Source organism: Arachis hypogaea, chromosome 9 (genome assembly GCF_003086295.3).
Source record: "Arachis hypogaea cultivar Tifrunner chromosome 9, arahy.Tifrunner.gnm2.J5K5, whole genome shotgun sequence".
NCBI classification, from domain to species: domain Eukaryota; kingdom Viridiplantae; phylum Streptophyta; class Magnoliopsida; order Fabales; family Fabaceae; genus Arachis; species Arachis hypogaea.
In genome coordinates, this window is record NC_092044.1 from 66,984,932 (window position 1) to 67,003,043 (window position 18,112).

The window sequence follows — 18,112 nt, forward strand, 5'->3', positions numbered from 1 at the left end:
CTCAGAGTCTGAATGGATGGCAAAATGCATCCAACAGTACTAAAGAAGCATCTTCTGAAGAAGAAGTTTATGATCCTGAGAACCCTGCAATGGCAGAGGTAAATTACAGGGTGAACCTTATGGAAACACTTATAATTCCTCGTGGAGAAATCATCCAAATTTCTCATGGAAGGATCAACAAAAGCCTCAACAAGGCTTTAATAATGGTGGAAGAAACAGGCTTAGCAATAGCAAGCCTTTTCCATCATCTTCTCAGCAACAGACAGAGAATTCTGAGCAGAGCCCCTCTAGCTTAGCAAACATAGTCTCTGATCTGCCTAAGGCCACTTTAAGTTTCATGCATGAAACAAGGTCCTCCATTAGAAACCTGGAGGAAGAAGGGGGCCAGCTAAGTAAGAAAGTCATTGAAACTCCTCCTAGTATTCTCCCAAGCAATACAGAAGAGAATCCAAAAGGAGAGTGCAAGGCCATTGATATAATCAATATGGCCGAAGGCACAAATGAGGAGAAGGACATGAATCCCAGTGAGGAAGACCTCTTGAGACGTCCTCTGAACAAAAAGGAGTTCCAACTTGAGGAACCTAAGGAATCTGAGGCTCACCTAGAGACCATAGAGATTCTATTGAACCTCCTTTTACCATTCATGAGCTCTGAGAACTATTCTTCCTCTGAAGAGGATGAAGTTGTAAGTGGAGAGCAAGTTGCTCAATATCTAGGAGCTATCATGAAGCTGAATGCCAAATTGTTTGGTAATGAGACTTGGGAAGATGCACCTCCCTTGCTCATTAGTGAACTAGACATATGGGTTCAGCAAACTTTACCTCAAAAGAAATAAGATCCTGGTAAATTCTCAATACCATGTACCATAGGCACCATGACCTTTGAGAAGACTCTGTGTGACTTGGGGTCAGGTATAAATCTTATGCCACTCTCTGTAATAGAGAAACTGGGGATCTTTGAGGTACAAGCTGCAAGAATCTCATTAGAGATGGTAGACAAGTCAATAAAACAAGCTTATGGATTGGTAAAGGATGTGTTAGTAAAGGTTAAAGGCCTTTACATCCCTGTTGATTTCATAATCTTAGACACTGGGAAGGAGGAGGATGAATGCATCATCCTTGGAAGACCCTTCCTAGCCACAGCAAAAGCTGTGATTGATGTTAACAGAGGTGAACTAGTCCTTCAATTGAATGGGGACTACCTTGTGTTTAAGGCCCAAGGTTATCCTTCTGTAAACATGGAAAAGAGGCATGATAAGCTTCTTTCAATACAGAGTCAAACAAAGCCCCCACAATCAAACTCTAAGTTTGATGTTGGGAGGCCACAACCAAACTCTAAGTTTGGTGTTGAGAAGCCCCCACATTCAAACTCTAAGTTTGGTGTTGGGAGGCCCTCATCATGTTCTGAACATCTGTGAAGCTCCATGAGAGCTCACTGTCAAGCTATTGACATTAAAGAAGCGCTTATTGGGAGGCAACCCAATTTTATTTATATATATTTTTATTGTTCTTTTATGTTTTATTAGGTTTATGATCATGTGGAGTAACAAAACAATTGCAAAAATTAAAAATAGAATCAAAAATAGCAGAAGAAACAGCACACCCTGGAGGAAGAGCTCACTGGCGTTTAAACGCCAGTAAGGAGCATCTGGCTGGCGTTCAACGCCAGAACAGAGCATGAATCTAGCGTTGAACGCCAGAAACAAGCAGCAATTTGGCGTTCAAATGCCAGGATTGCACCCTGAAGAAAGTTGGCGTTTAACGCCAGAAACAAGCATGAGGCTGGCGTTAAACCCCAGAAACATGCTACATTTAGGCGTTTAACGCCAGAAACAAGCTCCAGTCTGGTGTTAAACACCAGAATTGTATATAGAGGGCATTCTACACGCCTAATTGGTGCAGGGATGAAAAATCCTTGACACCTCAGGATCTGTGGACCCCGTAGGATCACCTCAAGATCTGTGGACCCCATAGGATCCCCACCTACCTTCTCTCTCTCTCTCACACCTTTTCATAACACTCTTCCCCAAACATCATTCACCAATCACCTCAATCTCTCTTCCCCATCTCCTCTTCACCACTCACATCCATCTACTCTTCCCCATAAACCCCACCTACCTTCAAATTCAAAATCTCTTTCCCACCAAACCCACCTAATGACCGAACCTACTACCCTCTCCCTCCACTATATAAACCCATCCATCCTTCTTTATTTTCACACAACACAGCCCTCTCTTCTCCCCCTTGGCCGAATACACATCTCTCTCCCTCTTCTCCATCTCTTCTTCTTCTTCTTCTATTCTTTCTTTTCCTTTCTCGAGGGCTAGCAACATTCTAAGTTTGGTGTGGTAAAAGCATAGCTTTTTTGTTTTTCCATAACCATTTATGGCACCTAAGGCCAGAGAAACCTCTAGAAAGAGGAAAGGGAAGACAAAAGCTTCCACCTCCGAGTCATGAGAGATGGAGAGATTCATCTCAAAAGCCCATCAAGACCACTTCTATAAAGTTGTGGCCAAGAAGAAGGTGATCCCTGAGGTCCCTTTCATGCTCAAGAAAAATGAGTATCCGGAGATCTGACATGAGATCCAATGAAGAGGTTGGGAAGTTCTTACCAACCCCATTCAACAAGTTGGAATCTTAATGGTTCAAGAGTTCTATGCCAATGCATGGATCACTAGGAACCATGATCAAAGCATGAACCCAAACCCAACGAATTAGCTTACAATGGTTCAGAGAAAATGCTTAGATTTCAGTTCAGAGAATGTGAGGTTGGCATTCAACTTGCCTATGATGCAAGAAGATGCATGCCCCTACACTAGAAGGGTCAACTTTGATCAAAGGTTGGACCAAGTCCTCATGGACATATGTGTGGAAGGAGCTCAATAGAAAAGAGACTCAAAAGACAAGCCGGTTCAACTGAGAAGATTGGATCTTAAGCTTGTGGCTAGAGGATGGTTGGAATTCATCCAATGCTCCATCATCCCACTAGCAACCGATCCGAAGTAACTGCGGATCGGGCCATCATGATCCATAGCATCATGATTGGAGAGGAAGTAAAAGTTCATGAATTCATCTCTCTAGAACTCTACAAAGTAGCCGAAAAGCCCTCCACCTTAGCAAGGGTAGCTTTTCCTCATCTCATTTTCCATCTATGCTACTTAGCTGGAGTTGTCATAGAAGGAGACATCCTCATTGAAGAGGACAAGCCCATCACTAAAAAGAGGATGGAGCAAACAAGAGAGCCTATTCATTCATCTCAAGAGACGCATGAGGAAGCTCATCATCAAGAAATCCCTGAGATGCCTCAAGGGATGCACTTTCCTCCAAACAACTATTGGGAATAACTCAACACCTCTTTAGAAGGATTGAGTCATCACATGAAACAATTAAGGGTAGAACACCAAGAGCACTCCATCATTCTCAATGATATTAGAGAAGATCAAAGAGCTATGAGGGAGGAGCAACAAAGGCAAGGAAGAGACATAGAGGAGCTCAAGAACACCATTGGTCCTTCAAGGAGAAGGCGCCACCATCACTAAGGTGGACTCATTCCTTAACTTCCTTGTTCTTATCTCTCTGTTTTTTGGTTTTTCAGCTTCATGTTTGCCTATGTTTGTGTCTTTACTACATGATCATTAGTGTCTAGTAACTATGTCTTAAAGCTATGAATAATAACAAGAATCATTCACCTTTCTTAAATGAAAAATGTTTTTAATACAAAAGAACAAGAAGTACATGAGTTTTGAATTCATCCTTGAAATTAGTTCAATTATATTGATGTGGTGACAATACTTTTTGTTTTCTGAATGAATGCTTGAACAGTGCATATTTTTTATCTTCTTGTTTATGAATGTTAAAATTGTTGGCTCTTGAAAGATTGATGAAAAAGATAAATGTTATTGATGATCTGAAAAATCATAAAATTGATTCTTGAAGCAAGAAAAAGTAGTGAATAAAAAGCTTGCGGAAAAAAAAGGCGAAAAAAATACAAAAGAAAAAGAAAAAGCAAGCAGAAAAAGCCAATAGCCCTTAAAACCAAAAGGCAAGGGTAAAGAGGATCCAAGGCTTTGAGCATCAATGGATAGGAGGGCCCAAGGAAATAAATCCAGGCCTAAGCGGCTAAATCAAGCTGTCCCTAACCATGTGCTTGTGTCATGAAGGTCCAAGTGAAAAGCTTGAGACTGAGTGGTTAAAGTCGTGATCCAAAGCAAAAAGAGTGTGCTTAAGAGCTAGACACTTCTAACTGGGGACTTTAGCAAAGCTAAGTCACAATCTGAAAAGGTTCACCCATTTATGTGTCTGTGGCATTTATGTATCCGGTCGTAATACTGGAAAACAAAGTGCTTAGGGCCACGGCCAAGAGTCATAAAAGTAGCTGTGTTCAAGAATCAACATACTTAACTAAGAGAATCAATAACACTATCTGAACTCTGAGTTCCTATAGATGCCAATCATTCTAACTTCAAAGGATAAAGTGAGATGCCAAAACTGTTCAGAAGCAAAAAGCTACAAGTCCCGCTCATCTAATTAGAACTAATATTCATTAATATTTTGGGATTTATAGTATATTCTCTTCTTTTTATCCTATTTGATTTTTAGTTGCTTGGGGAAAAGCAACAATTTCAGTTTGGAGTTGTGATGAGCAGATAATTTATACGCTTTTTGGCATTGTTTTTAGGTAGTTTTTAGTAGGATCTAGCTACTTTTAGGGATGTTTTTTATTAGTTTTTATGCAAAATTCACATTTCTGGACTTTACTATGAGTTTGTGTGCTTTTCTATGATTTCAGGTATTTTTTGGCTGAAATTGAGGGATCTGAGCAAAAATCTGATTCAGGCTGAAAAAGGACTGCTGATGCTGTTGGATTCTGACCTCTCTGCACTCAAAATGCATTTTCTGGAGCTACAGAACTCCAAATGGTGCGCTCTTAACTGCGTTGAAAAGTAGACATCCAGGACTTTCCAGCAATATATAATAGTCCATACTTCATTCAAGTTTAGACAATGCAAACTGGCATTCAACGCCAGTTCCATGCTGCATTCTCGAGTAAAACGCCAGAAAAACGTCACAAACCAAAGTTAAACGCCAAACAGACGTTTCAACTTGACGTTTAACCCCAAGAGAAGCCTCTGCACGTGTAAAGCTCAAGCTCAGCCCAAGCACACACCAAAGTGGGCCCCGGAAGTGGATTTCTGCACTTAGACTTATTTCTGTAAACCCTAGTAACTAGTTTAGTATAAATAGAACTTTTTACTATTGTATTTACATCTTTGGATTATATTTTGATCCCTTGATCACATTTTGGGGGCTGTCCATTCGGCCTTGCCTGAACCACCATCACTTATGTATTTTCAACGGTGGAGTTTCTACACACCATAGATTAAGGTGTGGAGCTCTGCTGTACCTCGAGTTTTAATGCAAAGTATTACTGTCTTCCATTCAATTCAGCTTATTTTTATTCTAAGATATTCGTTGCACTTCAACATGATGAATGTGATGATCTGTGACACTCATCATCATTCTCACCTATGAACGCGTGACTGACAACCACTTCCGTTCTACCTTAGAACGAGCATGTATCTCTTGGATTCCTTAATCAGGATCTTCGTGGTATAAGCTAGAACCCTTTGGCGGCCATTCTTGAGAACCCGGAAAGTCTAAACCTTGTCTGTGGTATTCCGAGTAGGATTCAGGGATTGAATGACTGTGAAGAGCTTCAAACTCACGATTGTTGGGCGTAGTGATAGACGCAAAAGAATCAATGGATTCTATTCCGACATGATCGAGAACCGACAGATGATTAGCCGTGCTATGACAGAGCATTTGGACCATTTTCACTGAGAGGATGGGAAGTAGGCATTGACAACGGTGATGCCCTACATACGGCTTGCCATGGAAAGGAGTAAGAATGATTGGATGAAGCAGTAGGAAAGCAGAGATTCAGAATGAACACAGCATCTTCATGCACTTATCTGAAATTCCCACCAATGAATTACATAAGTACCTTTATCTTTTGCTTTATTTATCTTTAATTTTTGAAAACCATTTTAACCATTTGAATCCACCTAACTGAGATTTAAAAGATGACCATAGCTTGCTTCATACCAACAATCTCCGTGGGATCGACCTTTACTCACCTAAGGTATTACTTGAACGACCCAGTGCACTTGCGGGTTAGTTGAGTGAAGTTGTGACAAAGTGTGATTCACGTTTTAGAGCACCAAGCTCATTGGCGCCATTGTTGATGATCACAATTTGGTGCACCAATGGTTCCTAGTGATCCATGCATTGGCATAGAACTCTTGAACCATTAAGATTCTGACTTGTTGAATGGGGTTGGTGAGAACTTCCTAACCTCTCCTTCGGATCTCATATCGAATCTCTGGAGACTCATTTTTGTTGAGCATGAAAGGGACCTCAGGGATCGCCTTCTTCTTGGCCACAACTTCATAGAAGTGGTCTTGATGAACCTTTGAGATGAATCTCTCCATCTCCCATGACTCGGAGGTGGAAGCTTTTGCCTTCCCTTTCCTCTTTCTAGAGGCTTCTCCGGTCTTAGGTGCCATAAATGGTTATGAAAAATCAAAAAGCAATGCTTTTACCACACCAAACTTAAAATGTTTGCTCGTCCTCGAGCAAAAGAAGAAAGAAAGAAGGGGGAGAAGAAGAAGAATAGAGGAGACGGAGGGGGTTTAGTGGTTCGGCCAAGTAGGGGAAAGGTGTTTGTGTTGTGTGAATATGAAGGAGTAGTGAGGGTTTATATAGAGGTGAGGGGAGAGTTAAGTTTCGGTCATTAGGGTTGGGTTTGGGAGGGAAATGAATTTTGAATTTGAAAGGTGAGGTAGGTGGGATTTTTTTGGGAAAGAGATATGGAGGTGATTGGTGAAGAGGTATTTGGGGAAGAGGATATGATGTGATTGGTGAGTAAGAGAGAGAGGTAGGGTAGGTGGGGATCCTGAGGGGTCAAGGATTTCATCCCTACTCCTTTTAGGCGTGCAAAACGCCCTTACTGTGCAATCCTGCTGTTTAACGCCAGATTATTGCTTGTTTCTAGCGTTAAACGCTAGCTTTTATTCCTTTCCTGACGTTAAACACCAGGCTGCAACCTGTTTCTGGCGTTTAATGCCAGATTATAGCCTGTTTCTGGTGTTTAACGCCAGTCTGGTGCTTGTTTCTTGCGGTTATCGCCCAGAATGGTGCCAGACTAGGCATTAAACGCCCATTCTGCTACCCTTACTGGTGTTTAAACGCCAGTAAGTTGCTCCTTCAGGGTGTGCTATTTTTAATGCTGTTTTTTATTTTTCTTTGATTTTTTGCAGTTGTTTTTGTGACTCCACATGATCATCAACCTAAAAAAAGAAAATAACGTAAATAAATAAAATTGGGTTGCCTCCCAATAAGCGCTTCTTTAATGTCAATAGCTTGACTGTGAGCTCTCATAGAGCTTCACAGATGTTCAGAGCATTATTGGGACCTCCCAACACCAAACTTAGAGTTTGAATGTGGGGGTTCAACACCAAACTTCGAGTTTGGTTGTGGCCTCCCAACACCAAACTTAGAGTTTGACTGTGGGAGCTTTGTTTGACTCTCCATTGAGAGAAGCTTTTCTTGCTTCCTCTCCATGGTTACAGAGGGAGATCCTTGAGTTTTAAACACAAGGTAATCCTCATTCAATTGAATGATTAACTCTCCTCTGTCCACATCAATCACAGCTTTTGCTGTGGCTAGGAAGGGTCTTCTAAGGATGATGGATTCATCCTCATCCTTTCCAGTGTCTAGGATTATGAAATCAGCAGGGATGTAAAGGCCTTTGACCTTTACTAGCACGTCCTCTACCTGTCCATAAGCCTTTTTCATTGATTTGTCTGCCATCTCTAATGAGAATTTGGCAGCCTGTACCTCAAAGATTCCCAGTTTCTCCATTACAGAGAGTGACATTAAGTTTATGCCTGACCCCAGGTCACACAGAACCTTCTCAAAGGTCATGGTGCCTATGGTACAGGGAATTAAAAATTTACCAGGATCCTGTTTCTTTTGAGGTAATGTCTGCCTAACCAAGTCATTCAGTTCATTGGTGAGCAAGGGGGGTTCATTCTCCCCAAGTCTCATTACCAAATAACTTGGCATTCAGTTTCATGATTGCTCCAAGGTACTTAGCAACTTGCTCTTCAGTAATATCCTCATCCTCTTTAGAGGAAGAATATTCATCAGAGCTCATGAATGGCAGAAAGAAATTCATGGAATCTCTATGGTCTCTGTATGAGCCTTAGATTCCCTTGGTTCCTCATTACGGTACTCCTTATTGGTCAGTGAACGTCCCAGGAGGTCTTTCTCACTAGGAATCACTGCCTCCTCCTCCTCTCTAGGTTCGGCCACACCAAGCAAGGTTATAGCCTTGGACTATTTTTTTGGATTCTCTTCGGTATTGCTTGGGAGAGTACTATGAGGAGTTTTAGTGACTCTTTTACTCAGATGGCCCACTTGTGCCTCCAGATTCTTGATAGAGGACCTTGTTTCATTCATGAAACTTATAGTGGCCTTAGATAGATCAGAGACTATGTTTGCTAAGCTAGAGGGGCTCTACTTAGAATTCTCTGTCTGTTGCTGAGAGGATGATAGAAAAGGCTTGCTATTGCTAAACCTGTTTCTTCTACCATTATTAAAGCCTTGTTGAGGCTTTTGTTGATCCTTCCATGAGAAATTTGGATGATTTCTCCATGATGGATTATAGGTGTTTCCATAGGCTTCACCCATGTAATTCACCTCTGCCATTGCAGGGTTCTCAGGATCATAAGCTGCTTCTTCAGAAGATGCTTCTTTAGTACTGATGGATGCATTTTGTAATCCATTTAGACTCTGAGAAATCTTGTTGACTTGCTGAGTCAACATTTTGTTCTGAGCCAATATAGCATTCAGAGCATCAATTTCAATAACTCCCTTCCTCTGAGGCATCCCATTACTCACAGGATTCCTTCCAGAAGTGTACTTGAACTGGTTATTTGCAACCATTTCAATGAGTTCCTGAGCTTCTACAGGCATTTTCTTTAGGTGAATAGATCCACCTGCAGAATGGTTCAATGACATTTTAGACAATTCAGACAGACCATCATAGAATATATCCAGGATGGTCCATTCTGAAAGCATGACAGAAGGACACTTTTTGGTCAGTTTCTTGTATCTCTCCCAAGCTTCATAGAGGGATTCACCTTCTTTCTGTCTGAAGGTTTGAACATCCACTCTAAGCTTGCTCAGCTTTTGAGGAGGAAATAACTTGGCTAAGAAAGCCATGACCAGCTTATCCCAAGAGTTCAGGTTATCTTTAGGTTGAGAGTCCAACCATATTTTAACTCTTGTCTCTTATAGCAAAAGGAAAAAGCATAAGCTTGTAGACCTCGGGATCAACTCCATCGGTCTTAACAGTATCACAGATCCGCAAGAATTCAGTTAAGAACTGAAAAGGATCTTCTAATGGAAGTCCATGAAACTTGCAATTCTGTGCATCAGAGAAACAAATTGAGGCTTTAACTCAAAGTTGTTTGCTCCAATGGCAGGAATTGAGATGCTTCTTCCATGGAAGTTGGAATTTGGTGCAGTAAAGTCACCAAGCATCTTCCTTGCACCTCCACCATTGTTATTGGGTTCGGCCATCTCTACTTCTTTTTCAAAAATTTCCGTAAAGTCCTCTTCAGAGTGTTGTGTTTTAGCTTCTCTTAGCTTCCTCTTCAGAGTCCTTTCAGGTTCCGGATCAGCTTCAACAAGAATGTTCTTATCCTTGCTCCTGCTCATGTGAAAAAGAAGAGAACAGAAAAGAAGAGGAATCCTCTATGTCACAGTATAGAGATTCCTTTAGGTGAGTAGAAAAGAATAGAAGAAGGAGAAGAGAAAAATTTGAACACAGAGAGGAAGAGAGGGTTCGAATTCTAAGGTGAAGAAAAGTGTTAGTAAATGAATAAATAAATAGAAAGAGATGAGAAAGAGAAGAAGAATTCAAATTTTAATTAAGAGAAAAGAAAAATATTTTTGTTTTGTTTTAAAATTTTGTTAGAATTCGAAAATTAAGAGAAGGAATAAAAATTAAAATTAAAATTTGGAACAATTAGTTAATTAGAGAGAGAAAATTAGTTAGGTAGTTTTGAAAAAGATAAGAAATAGTAAAACAAACAAAAAACTCAATTAGTTAGTTGAAAAAGATTTGAAAATCAATTTTGAAAAGATAAGAAGTTAGAAAAGATTTTGAAATTGATTTTGAAGAAGATATGATTTGAAAAAGGTATGTTTGAAAAGATATGATTGAAATTTATTTTGAAAAAGATTTGAAAAAGAAATTTAGAAAGATTTGATTTTAAAAATTAAAGTTAATGACCGGACTAATAAGAAATCAAAAGATATGATTCTAAAATTTAAAGTTTGAATCTTTCTTAACAAGAAAGTAACAAACTTGAAATTTTTGAATCAAAACATTATTTGTTAGTATTAATTTCAAAAATTATGAAATAAAGATAAGAAAAAGATTTTGAAAATCAATTTAAAAAAATTCGAAAATATAAAAGAAAAATGAAAAATATTTGATTTTTGAAAGAGTTTTGAAAAGATAAGATTTTTAAAATTGAAATCTTGACTTGACTAACAAGAAACAACTTTTTTTAAAAATTTTTGACTAAGTCAACCCAAAAATTCCAAAATTTATGAGTAAAATAAGGAAAAGATATTTTTTTATTTTTTTAATTTAATGAGGAAAGAGAAAAAGCACAAAATGACTCACAACATGAAAATTTTGGATTAAAACCAAATGATGCATGCAAGAACACTATGAATGTCAAGATGAACACCAAGAACACTTTGAAGATCAAAATAAACATCAAGACTTATTTTTGAAAAATTTTCAAGAAAAGAAAAACATGCAAGACACCAAACTTAGAAATTTTTCATGTTTAGACACTATGAATGCAAAAATGCATATGAAAAATAACAAAAGACACAAAACAATGGCAGGAATTGAGATGCTTCTTCCATGAAAGTTGGAATTTGGTGCAGTAAAGTCACCAAGCATCTTCCTTGCACCTCCACCATTGTTATTGGGTTCGGCCATCTCTACTTCTTTTTCAAAAATTTCAGTAAAGTCCTCTTCAGAGTGTTGTGTTTTAGCTTCTCTTAGCTTCCTCTTCAGAGTCCTTTCAGGTTCCGGATCAGCTTCAACAAGAATGTTCTTATCCTTGCTCCTGCTCATGTGAAAAAGAAGAGAACAGAAAAGAAGAGGAATCCTCTATCTCACAGTATAGAGATTCCTTTAGGTGAGTAGAAAAGAATAGAAGAAGGAGAAGAGAAAAATTCGAACACAGAGAGGAAGAGAGGGTTCGAATTTTAAGGTGAAGAAAAGTGTTAGTAAATAAGAACATGCAATTGACACCAAACTTAAGAATTGACCTAGACTCAAACAAGAAACATAAAATATTTTTTATTTTATGATTTTATTAATTTTTTTTGGATTTTTCGAAAATTATTTTGGAAAAACGAAAAGGAAGAAAATTTTTTGAAAGATTTTTGAAAACTTTTTGAAAATAAAATAAAGGTTGAAACAAGAAGAAAATTACCTAATCTGAGCAACAAGATGAACCGTCAGTTGTCCAAACTCGAACAATCCCTGGCAATGGCGCCAAAAACTTGGTGCACGAAATTGTGATCTCAATGGCGCCAACAACTTGGTAAGCACAATTGTAATCTCAACTCTTTTCCACAACTTCACACAACTAACCAGCACGTGTACTGGGTCGTCCAAGTAATAAACCTTACGTGAGTAAAGGTCGATCCCATGGAGATTGTCGGCTTGAAGCAAGCTATGGTCATCTTGTAAATCTCAGTCAGGCGGATTCAACTGGTTATAGAGTTTTGATAATTAAAAGATAAATAAACATAAAATAAAGATAGAGATACTTATGTAATTCATTGGTGGAAATTTCAGATAAGTGTATAGAGATGCTTTATCCCTTCTGAATCTCTGCTTTCCTACTGCCTTCGTCCAATCCTTCACACTCCTTTCCATGGCAAGTTGTATGTTGGGTGTCACCGTTGTCAATGGCTACTTCCCGTCCTCTCAGTGAAAATGGTCCTCTACAGTTTCCCGCATGGCTAATCAGCTGTTGGTTCTCGATCGTGTATGAATAGGATTTACTATCCTTTTGCGTCTGTCACTACGCCCTACAGTCGCGAGTTTGAAGCTCGTCACGGTCATCCCATCCCAGATCCTACTCGGAATACCACAGACAAGGTTTAGACATTCCGGATCTCAAGAATGCTGCCAATTGATTCTAGCTTATACCACAAAGACTCTGATCTTATGGAATGGAAGGCTCTATTGTCAGGAGAGGCAACCATGCGTCGTGGACTAGGAATCCAAGAGATACACACTCTAGCTTTCACAAGTAGAACGGAAGTGTTTGTCAGGCACGCGTTCATAAGTGAGAATGGTGATGAGTGTCACGGATCATCACATTCATCAGGTTGAAGTGCGAATGAATATCTTAGAATAAGAATAAGCTTGAATTGAATATAAGAACAATAGTACTTTGCATTAATACTTGAGGAACAGCAGAGCTCCACACCTTCATCTATGGTGTGTAGAAACTCCACCGTTGAAAATACATAAGTGATGAAGGTCCAGGCATGGCCGAATGGCCAGCCCCCAATGTCTATGGACTAAACGTCCAACGATATTTCCAAAGATGTCTAATATAAAAGTAAAAAGTTCTATTTATACTAAACCAGTTACTAGGGTTACAGAAATAAGTAAATAATGCAGAAATCCACTTCCGGAGCCCACTTGGTGTGTGCTTGGGCTGAGTGTTGAAGCTTTCACGTGTAGAGGTCTTCCTTGGAGTTAAACACCAGTTTGTAACTTGTTTCTGGCATTTAACTCTGCTTTGCAACTTGTTTCTGGCGTTTAACGCTAGAATAAGGCAGAAAGCTGGTGTTAAACGCCAATTTGCGTCATCTAAACTCTGGCAAAGTATGGACTATTATATATTTCTGGAAACCCCTGGATGTCTACTTTCCAACGCAATTAAGAGCGCGCCATTTGGACTTCTGTAGCTCCAAAAAATCTATTTCGAGTGAAGGGAGGTTAGAATCCATCAGCAGCAGCAGTCCTTTGTCAGCCTCTGAATCAGATTTTTACTCAGGTCCCTCAATTTCAGCCAGAAAATACCTGAAATAACAGAAAAATACACAAACTCATAGTAAAGTCCAGAAATGTGAATTTTGCTTAAAAACTAATAAAAATATACTAAAAAGTGGATAAAATATACTAAAAACTATATAAAAACAATGTCAAAAAGCATATAAATTATCCGCTCATCACGCTCTCCAGCAAGCTTGTTGGAGAGCTCCAGTGAAGAGTGCCACTTGCTGAGGACTAAGTGTTGAAGCCGGCGCTCTCCAGCAAGTTTGGGTGCTGATTGCTCTTTGAGTAAGCTTAAGTTCTTGCTTCTCCAAAGCTCTATGTTTCTGCCTCAGCTTTTCCTGTCACCAACCAACGAAGGTGCATCAAATTTTGAAGTTCATAATCATGCAAAACCTTCTTTTAAAATGCCATAAAGACCACCTGATTAACTTAACTATTTCATGCAGTATATGCTCTCATATTCTCTTAAATTCATCACACTTTTGATGCATGCATGCATGCAAGAATATTAAGTACAAATGCTTGCTTATTACCTAAGAAATGCACTAAACTAAGTTCTAAGTTAAATAAAATGTCTTGTAAAACTAGTCAAGATGCCCTGGCATCAGTCGTAGCAATAATTGGTAGAATGCCAATATAGTTTGATACTCACAGTATTCCATCTGACTTCCAGCTTTCTTGTTCTTGATAGGAAGAGGGGCTGGGAGTTTTTCATTGTGGCGAATCTCCTTATAGATATCGATAACAGAAACTCAGATCGGGGTGTAATTATGGTATCTTTTGGGCTTGTCCGATTTGTATTCATCCTTTTTCTTTGCTTATTTATCTTTATCCCGAGCTAGATAAAGAAAGTTTTACTTTGAAATTGTCTATCTAAATCGGGAATTCTCCTCCATGTTGATGTATTTTTCTGCCCATTCTTATACTTCGTACATAGAGATTGGATGTCACTTGGATATAGATTGAGAAAATGGCCCTTCTCTGAGGCCGTTAACCAAACCTATTATCACTGCTTCTATAGGTAAATTTTGAATCTCAAAGCAAGCTATGTTGAACCTTTCCATATAACCTCAGAAAGTTCTCCAACTTCTTACTTAACCCCTAAGAGACTTAGAACATGCTTGACTTTCTCCTTTTGAATTAAGAATCTGGTGAGGAACTTCCTTGCTAGATTGTCAAAACAAGTTACTGACCTAGGTAGTAAGCTATCAAACCACTTCATCTCTGCTTTGGTTAATGTCATAAGGAAATCCTTGCAATAGGTTGCATCAGATGAGTCAACCAGGTACATCCGACTTTTGAAGTTACTGAGGTGGTGTCTTAGGTCGGTCGTTTCGTTATAGAGGTCCATGTTGGGGCTTTTAAAATTTTTGGAGACCCTAGCTCGCATGATCTCTTATATGAATGGATCTTGTCCTCCAAAAGGGCTTTCCTCCCGATCCGCACGATTGCCCCGACTTCGAAGATCGGCCTCCAGTTTCGAGAGCTTTTCTTCTAGCTCTCTTTGTGAGTCTACCTCTTTTCGCAAATCTCTTTCAGCTTCTCTTTATTGCTCGATCTCCTGTTCGAGTTTCTCCAACCATGGTGCCAGTAGACAAGTCCTATGATCTCGGTTAGATGCGGGGGCCCTTCATCATCTAATGGATGTATCTCAGAATTAATCCTCCTAGTGAGAGGGTCCGTTTTTCGATGTTTCCTCCCCGTTAGGTCCACTTGATCTATCATGCCGTGTAAGTATCATGAGTGCTCAGTCATCGTTATGAGATTTTGGTTCCGACTCAGATGCCCTGTGACCGTCTTCGAACTAATTGTCCACCATGAATGGGTGTAGACTTCTAGGTTCCTGACAACAACGCCAATATTCTGAGAGTTACCTAAAACGAGGATGCTTTTGGGCTTAAACGTGAGATTCAGACTCCTTTTGGGAAGCCTCTGACTTCTGTTGGTGCTGAGGTACTGCCATCCGAGTTTCTCATGAGGAGATGGGATGTGGTACCTGCAAGGGACTCCGATGCTAAAGTTATCAAAGGTTCATTTTATACAAGTTTTTTTAGTAGAATGGCTTCTGAATATACTTGAGGATGTTAGCATATGCATAGTAGAAAAGATAACCACCTTTTAGAATAGTTCCTCCTTTAATGGTGGATAACTATTTCATTTTCTTAGGTAAGTTATTGAGATCTCCCTTCTAGATAAGTGGGAGATATCTTAGGAGTTATTTATTTATTCAAACAAGTATATCTGAATTGCCGTCGTCGTGCCCGACCTCTATGAGGTTGGATAGGTGTAGTAGTTGGATCTCTTGAGTGAACTTCTATTCATTTGGGTCTGGCTATATTTTTTGAGCCAGAGTATGAACAACATTTAAGCCACCTCCATAGCTCTTTTCTCAGCTAAGGATTTGCAATTTAGCCTATCAGGATACAGAAGACATTACCTGAGAAAAATTAAAAAGACCAAACTCTCACAATTATATTCACAAATTCATGTACATTTCTCTGCTCTCAACTATATTTCTTAATAATTTAATTTGGATGGTTTTGGGATTGAGGAAACAAAATTTTCAACACCGGTTAGATGCCATGCAAATCTAAAAACCTTCGGAATCTAAAATATCTCCATAATAACGTTGCACTTTCATCACAATAAAATTAGTTAACTGGTGAATGAGCCTCAGTATGAGATCTCCAATTGTCAAGCACATGTCAGAAATTATTTAAATAACATATTAAGGAACAAGATTTTACTGAGAAGATAACTTCAGTGAGAATATGGAAAGAGCTAGAACTGCGAAGGTTTCCTTATTGGGGAACACGCATGACAGAATCTTCTAGCAGCCTTGAAGGAAAACCAAATCAGAAAACAGATGGGCAACCACAATTGCTTCACTTCACTCGGATAAGCAGAATTGGATTTTGCAAGGCTATGTAAATGTGTAATTTCTGTGTGTCCCCCTCGTTGTCCTTCAATACTATTTCATGTCATTACTACAATTAAATTTACCTGTCAATCTATCATTAGATTCTTTAAATCAATGTTATCAACAACTTTTAAAGATGGCTTTGTCTTTGGTGGGGAAAGTATTCTCCGGACCTTGGTGGACCAGATGAAAAGATGCCATTTCAATGGCCAGGATGGCGTCCGTACAGTATTTATTGAAAATTATGTATTTGACCCAAAACTTGATAAAATTGCAAACGGGTTCAGCTGGTCTGGTTCGATTTGAGTGTTAAGACCCGGTTTATTACTTCCGACGCTTCTACTCCGTACACTTGCATCTACCTCCTCCGCCTCCTCTTATTCTGCTGCTCATTTGCTTCACTGCTCAGTTCCGACAAGGCTTTCCTTTTATTCCTCCCAAAGAAGAACTACATGTCCTAAGCTCCGCTATTTCCGTCAATTCACCGTTATATGCGGCACCTCCATCACAGAGATCAACGAGACACAATTTAATGACACTGTTTTGAAGACTAACCATTCCGTTCTCATTGAGTTCGTCACTAACTGGTGCGGTCCTTGCCGTTTGATCTCTCCCACTATGGAACCCCTAGCTCAGGTCTCTCTCCCCCTCCAAATTCCAATGGACAGGAAGAATTTATCGTGACGTTTTCTACTATCTGATAATATTAATTAATTTATTCGATAATTAACAATAAATAATTCTTCTTTTGATAACAAAATTTAGAGTGTTGGTTAGAGTGTTGTCTTATTTCATGTCTCCATTGAATGAAACAAAAGTAAAAAAAAAACAGTGTGAGTTTTTTAATAGAGAGATATTTGTCATGCTAGCAACACATACTTAAGCTTGGGATGATTTATAACCTTGATGAACCATGAAAGTAAGGACATGATTTTAAGAAATGCAACACATCTTGTCATATGAACAGAACTTCTTGCTGAATGTTCTTAAGGATTTTCTCTCAAACTGAAATGTTTTGTATCATAAATTGCAGGAATATGAAGACAGATTAACAGTGGTGAAGGTTGATCATGATGCGAACCCTAGGCTAATCGAAGAGTACAAAGTTTATGAGCTACCAACATTGATCCACTTCAGGAATGGACAGGAAGTTCCAGAAAGCAGAAGAGAAGGTGCAATCACCAAAGTCAAACTCAAAGACTATGTGGATGCTTTATTGGAATCAATCTCAATTTTGTTGAGACGAGTCGAAATTCTGTTTCCCTCTCGGTTTGCCGGATTTTTACATTCTTGAGTCAACTGTATAACATAAGCTGCAAATACAAGATGTTTTGTTTAAGTAAATTTGCGACTTTCTATCCCTTTTTGGATTTTCCTTTGTTGTTTGATTCAGGTGTATAAATTTCTTCTCCTTTGACAGAAGTGTAATTGGTAATTTTGTTAAACAATCAAGAGGCTTAATGTAATTAGGGTTGTGAAATTTGATGTTATTACAAAATTTTATTCTACAAAATTGAAATCCTTAAATTGAGTGATTCATAACTCTATTTGCAGTACCCCCAGCACTACTACTTCTCTGCATGAATGAAAATGATGTTTATACAAAGTTATAGACAATTGTGGAAGTAGCAAATAATTCAATATATTAGAAATGTAAGTATATATAACTCACTTCAATGTTAATAGAGCAGAGTAATAGATTGAAAAGCAAAAATGGTATGGCATAAAGGTAATTGAAGTATTACAGTGATCATTGTTCCAAAAGAGCAAAACCCAAATATTTAGAATAAAGATCTTATAGGACATGAACAAAGGCCATGCTATAGTATCTTAATCTCAAGGAAGCTTAAAAATAGACAAATTCATAGGGAAAAGGAACTTCTAAACTATTGGACTAATATTACGAACATTTTCTTACAGGGTGTAACACCCCCCTCCCCCTCTCTTTCTCTCTATATCTCTCTTTCTCTCTCTAATGGCAGTGCGAATCCTCAAACAAAATTCCTGTGCTCCTTG

At 38.8% G+C, this 18,112-nt stretch overlaps 1 protein-coding gene and 1 non-coding gene across 2 annotated transcripts; both read left to right on the forward strand.

The window, feature by feature from the left end:
- Positions 1-9,137: 9,137 nt before the first annotated feature.
- LOC112713803 (small nucleolar RNA R71) lies at positions 9,138-9,245 on the forward strand. Its single transcript, XR_003158763.1, has one exon. It is a non-coding gene; the product is annotated as a small nucleolar RNA R71 (small nucleolar RNA).
- Positions 9,246-15,993: 6,748 nt separating this feature from the next.
- On the forward strand, positions 15,994-17,709 carry LOC112709191 (thioredoxin X, chloroplastic-like). The gene is made up of 5 exons (XM_025761088.1): positions 15,994-16,103; positions 16,411-16,732; positions 17,130-17,365; positions 17,490-17,527; positions 17,651-17,709. Exons 1-5 carry the CDS (start codon positions 15,994-15,996, stop codon positions 17,707-17,709), a joined length of 765 nt encoding a protein of 254 aa, XP_025616873.1.
- Positions 17,710-18,112: the final 403 nt, after the last annotated feature.

Bases quoted from the DNA above. Each gene is read 5' to 3' on its own strand.
- LOC112709191 (XM_025761088.1), top strand. From the start codon at position 15,994: ATGACAGAATCTTCTAGCAGCCTTGAAGGAAAACCAAATCAGAAAACA. The intron at 16,104-16,410 runs GTAAATGTGTAA...TTGAGTGTTAAG, and splicing joins ATTGGATTTTGCAAGGCTAT to ACCCGGTTTATTACTTCCGA. The intron at 17,366-17,489 runs GTTTGCCGGATT...TGTTTGATTCAG, and splicing joins GAAATTCTGTTTCCCTCTCG to GTGTATAAATTTCTTCTCCT.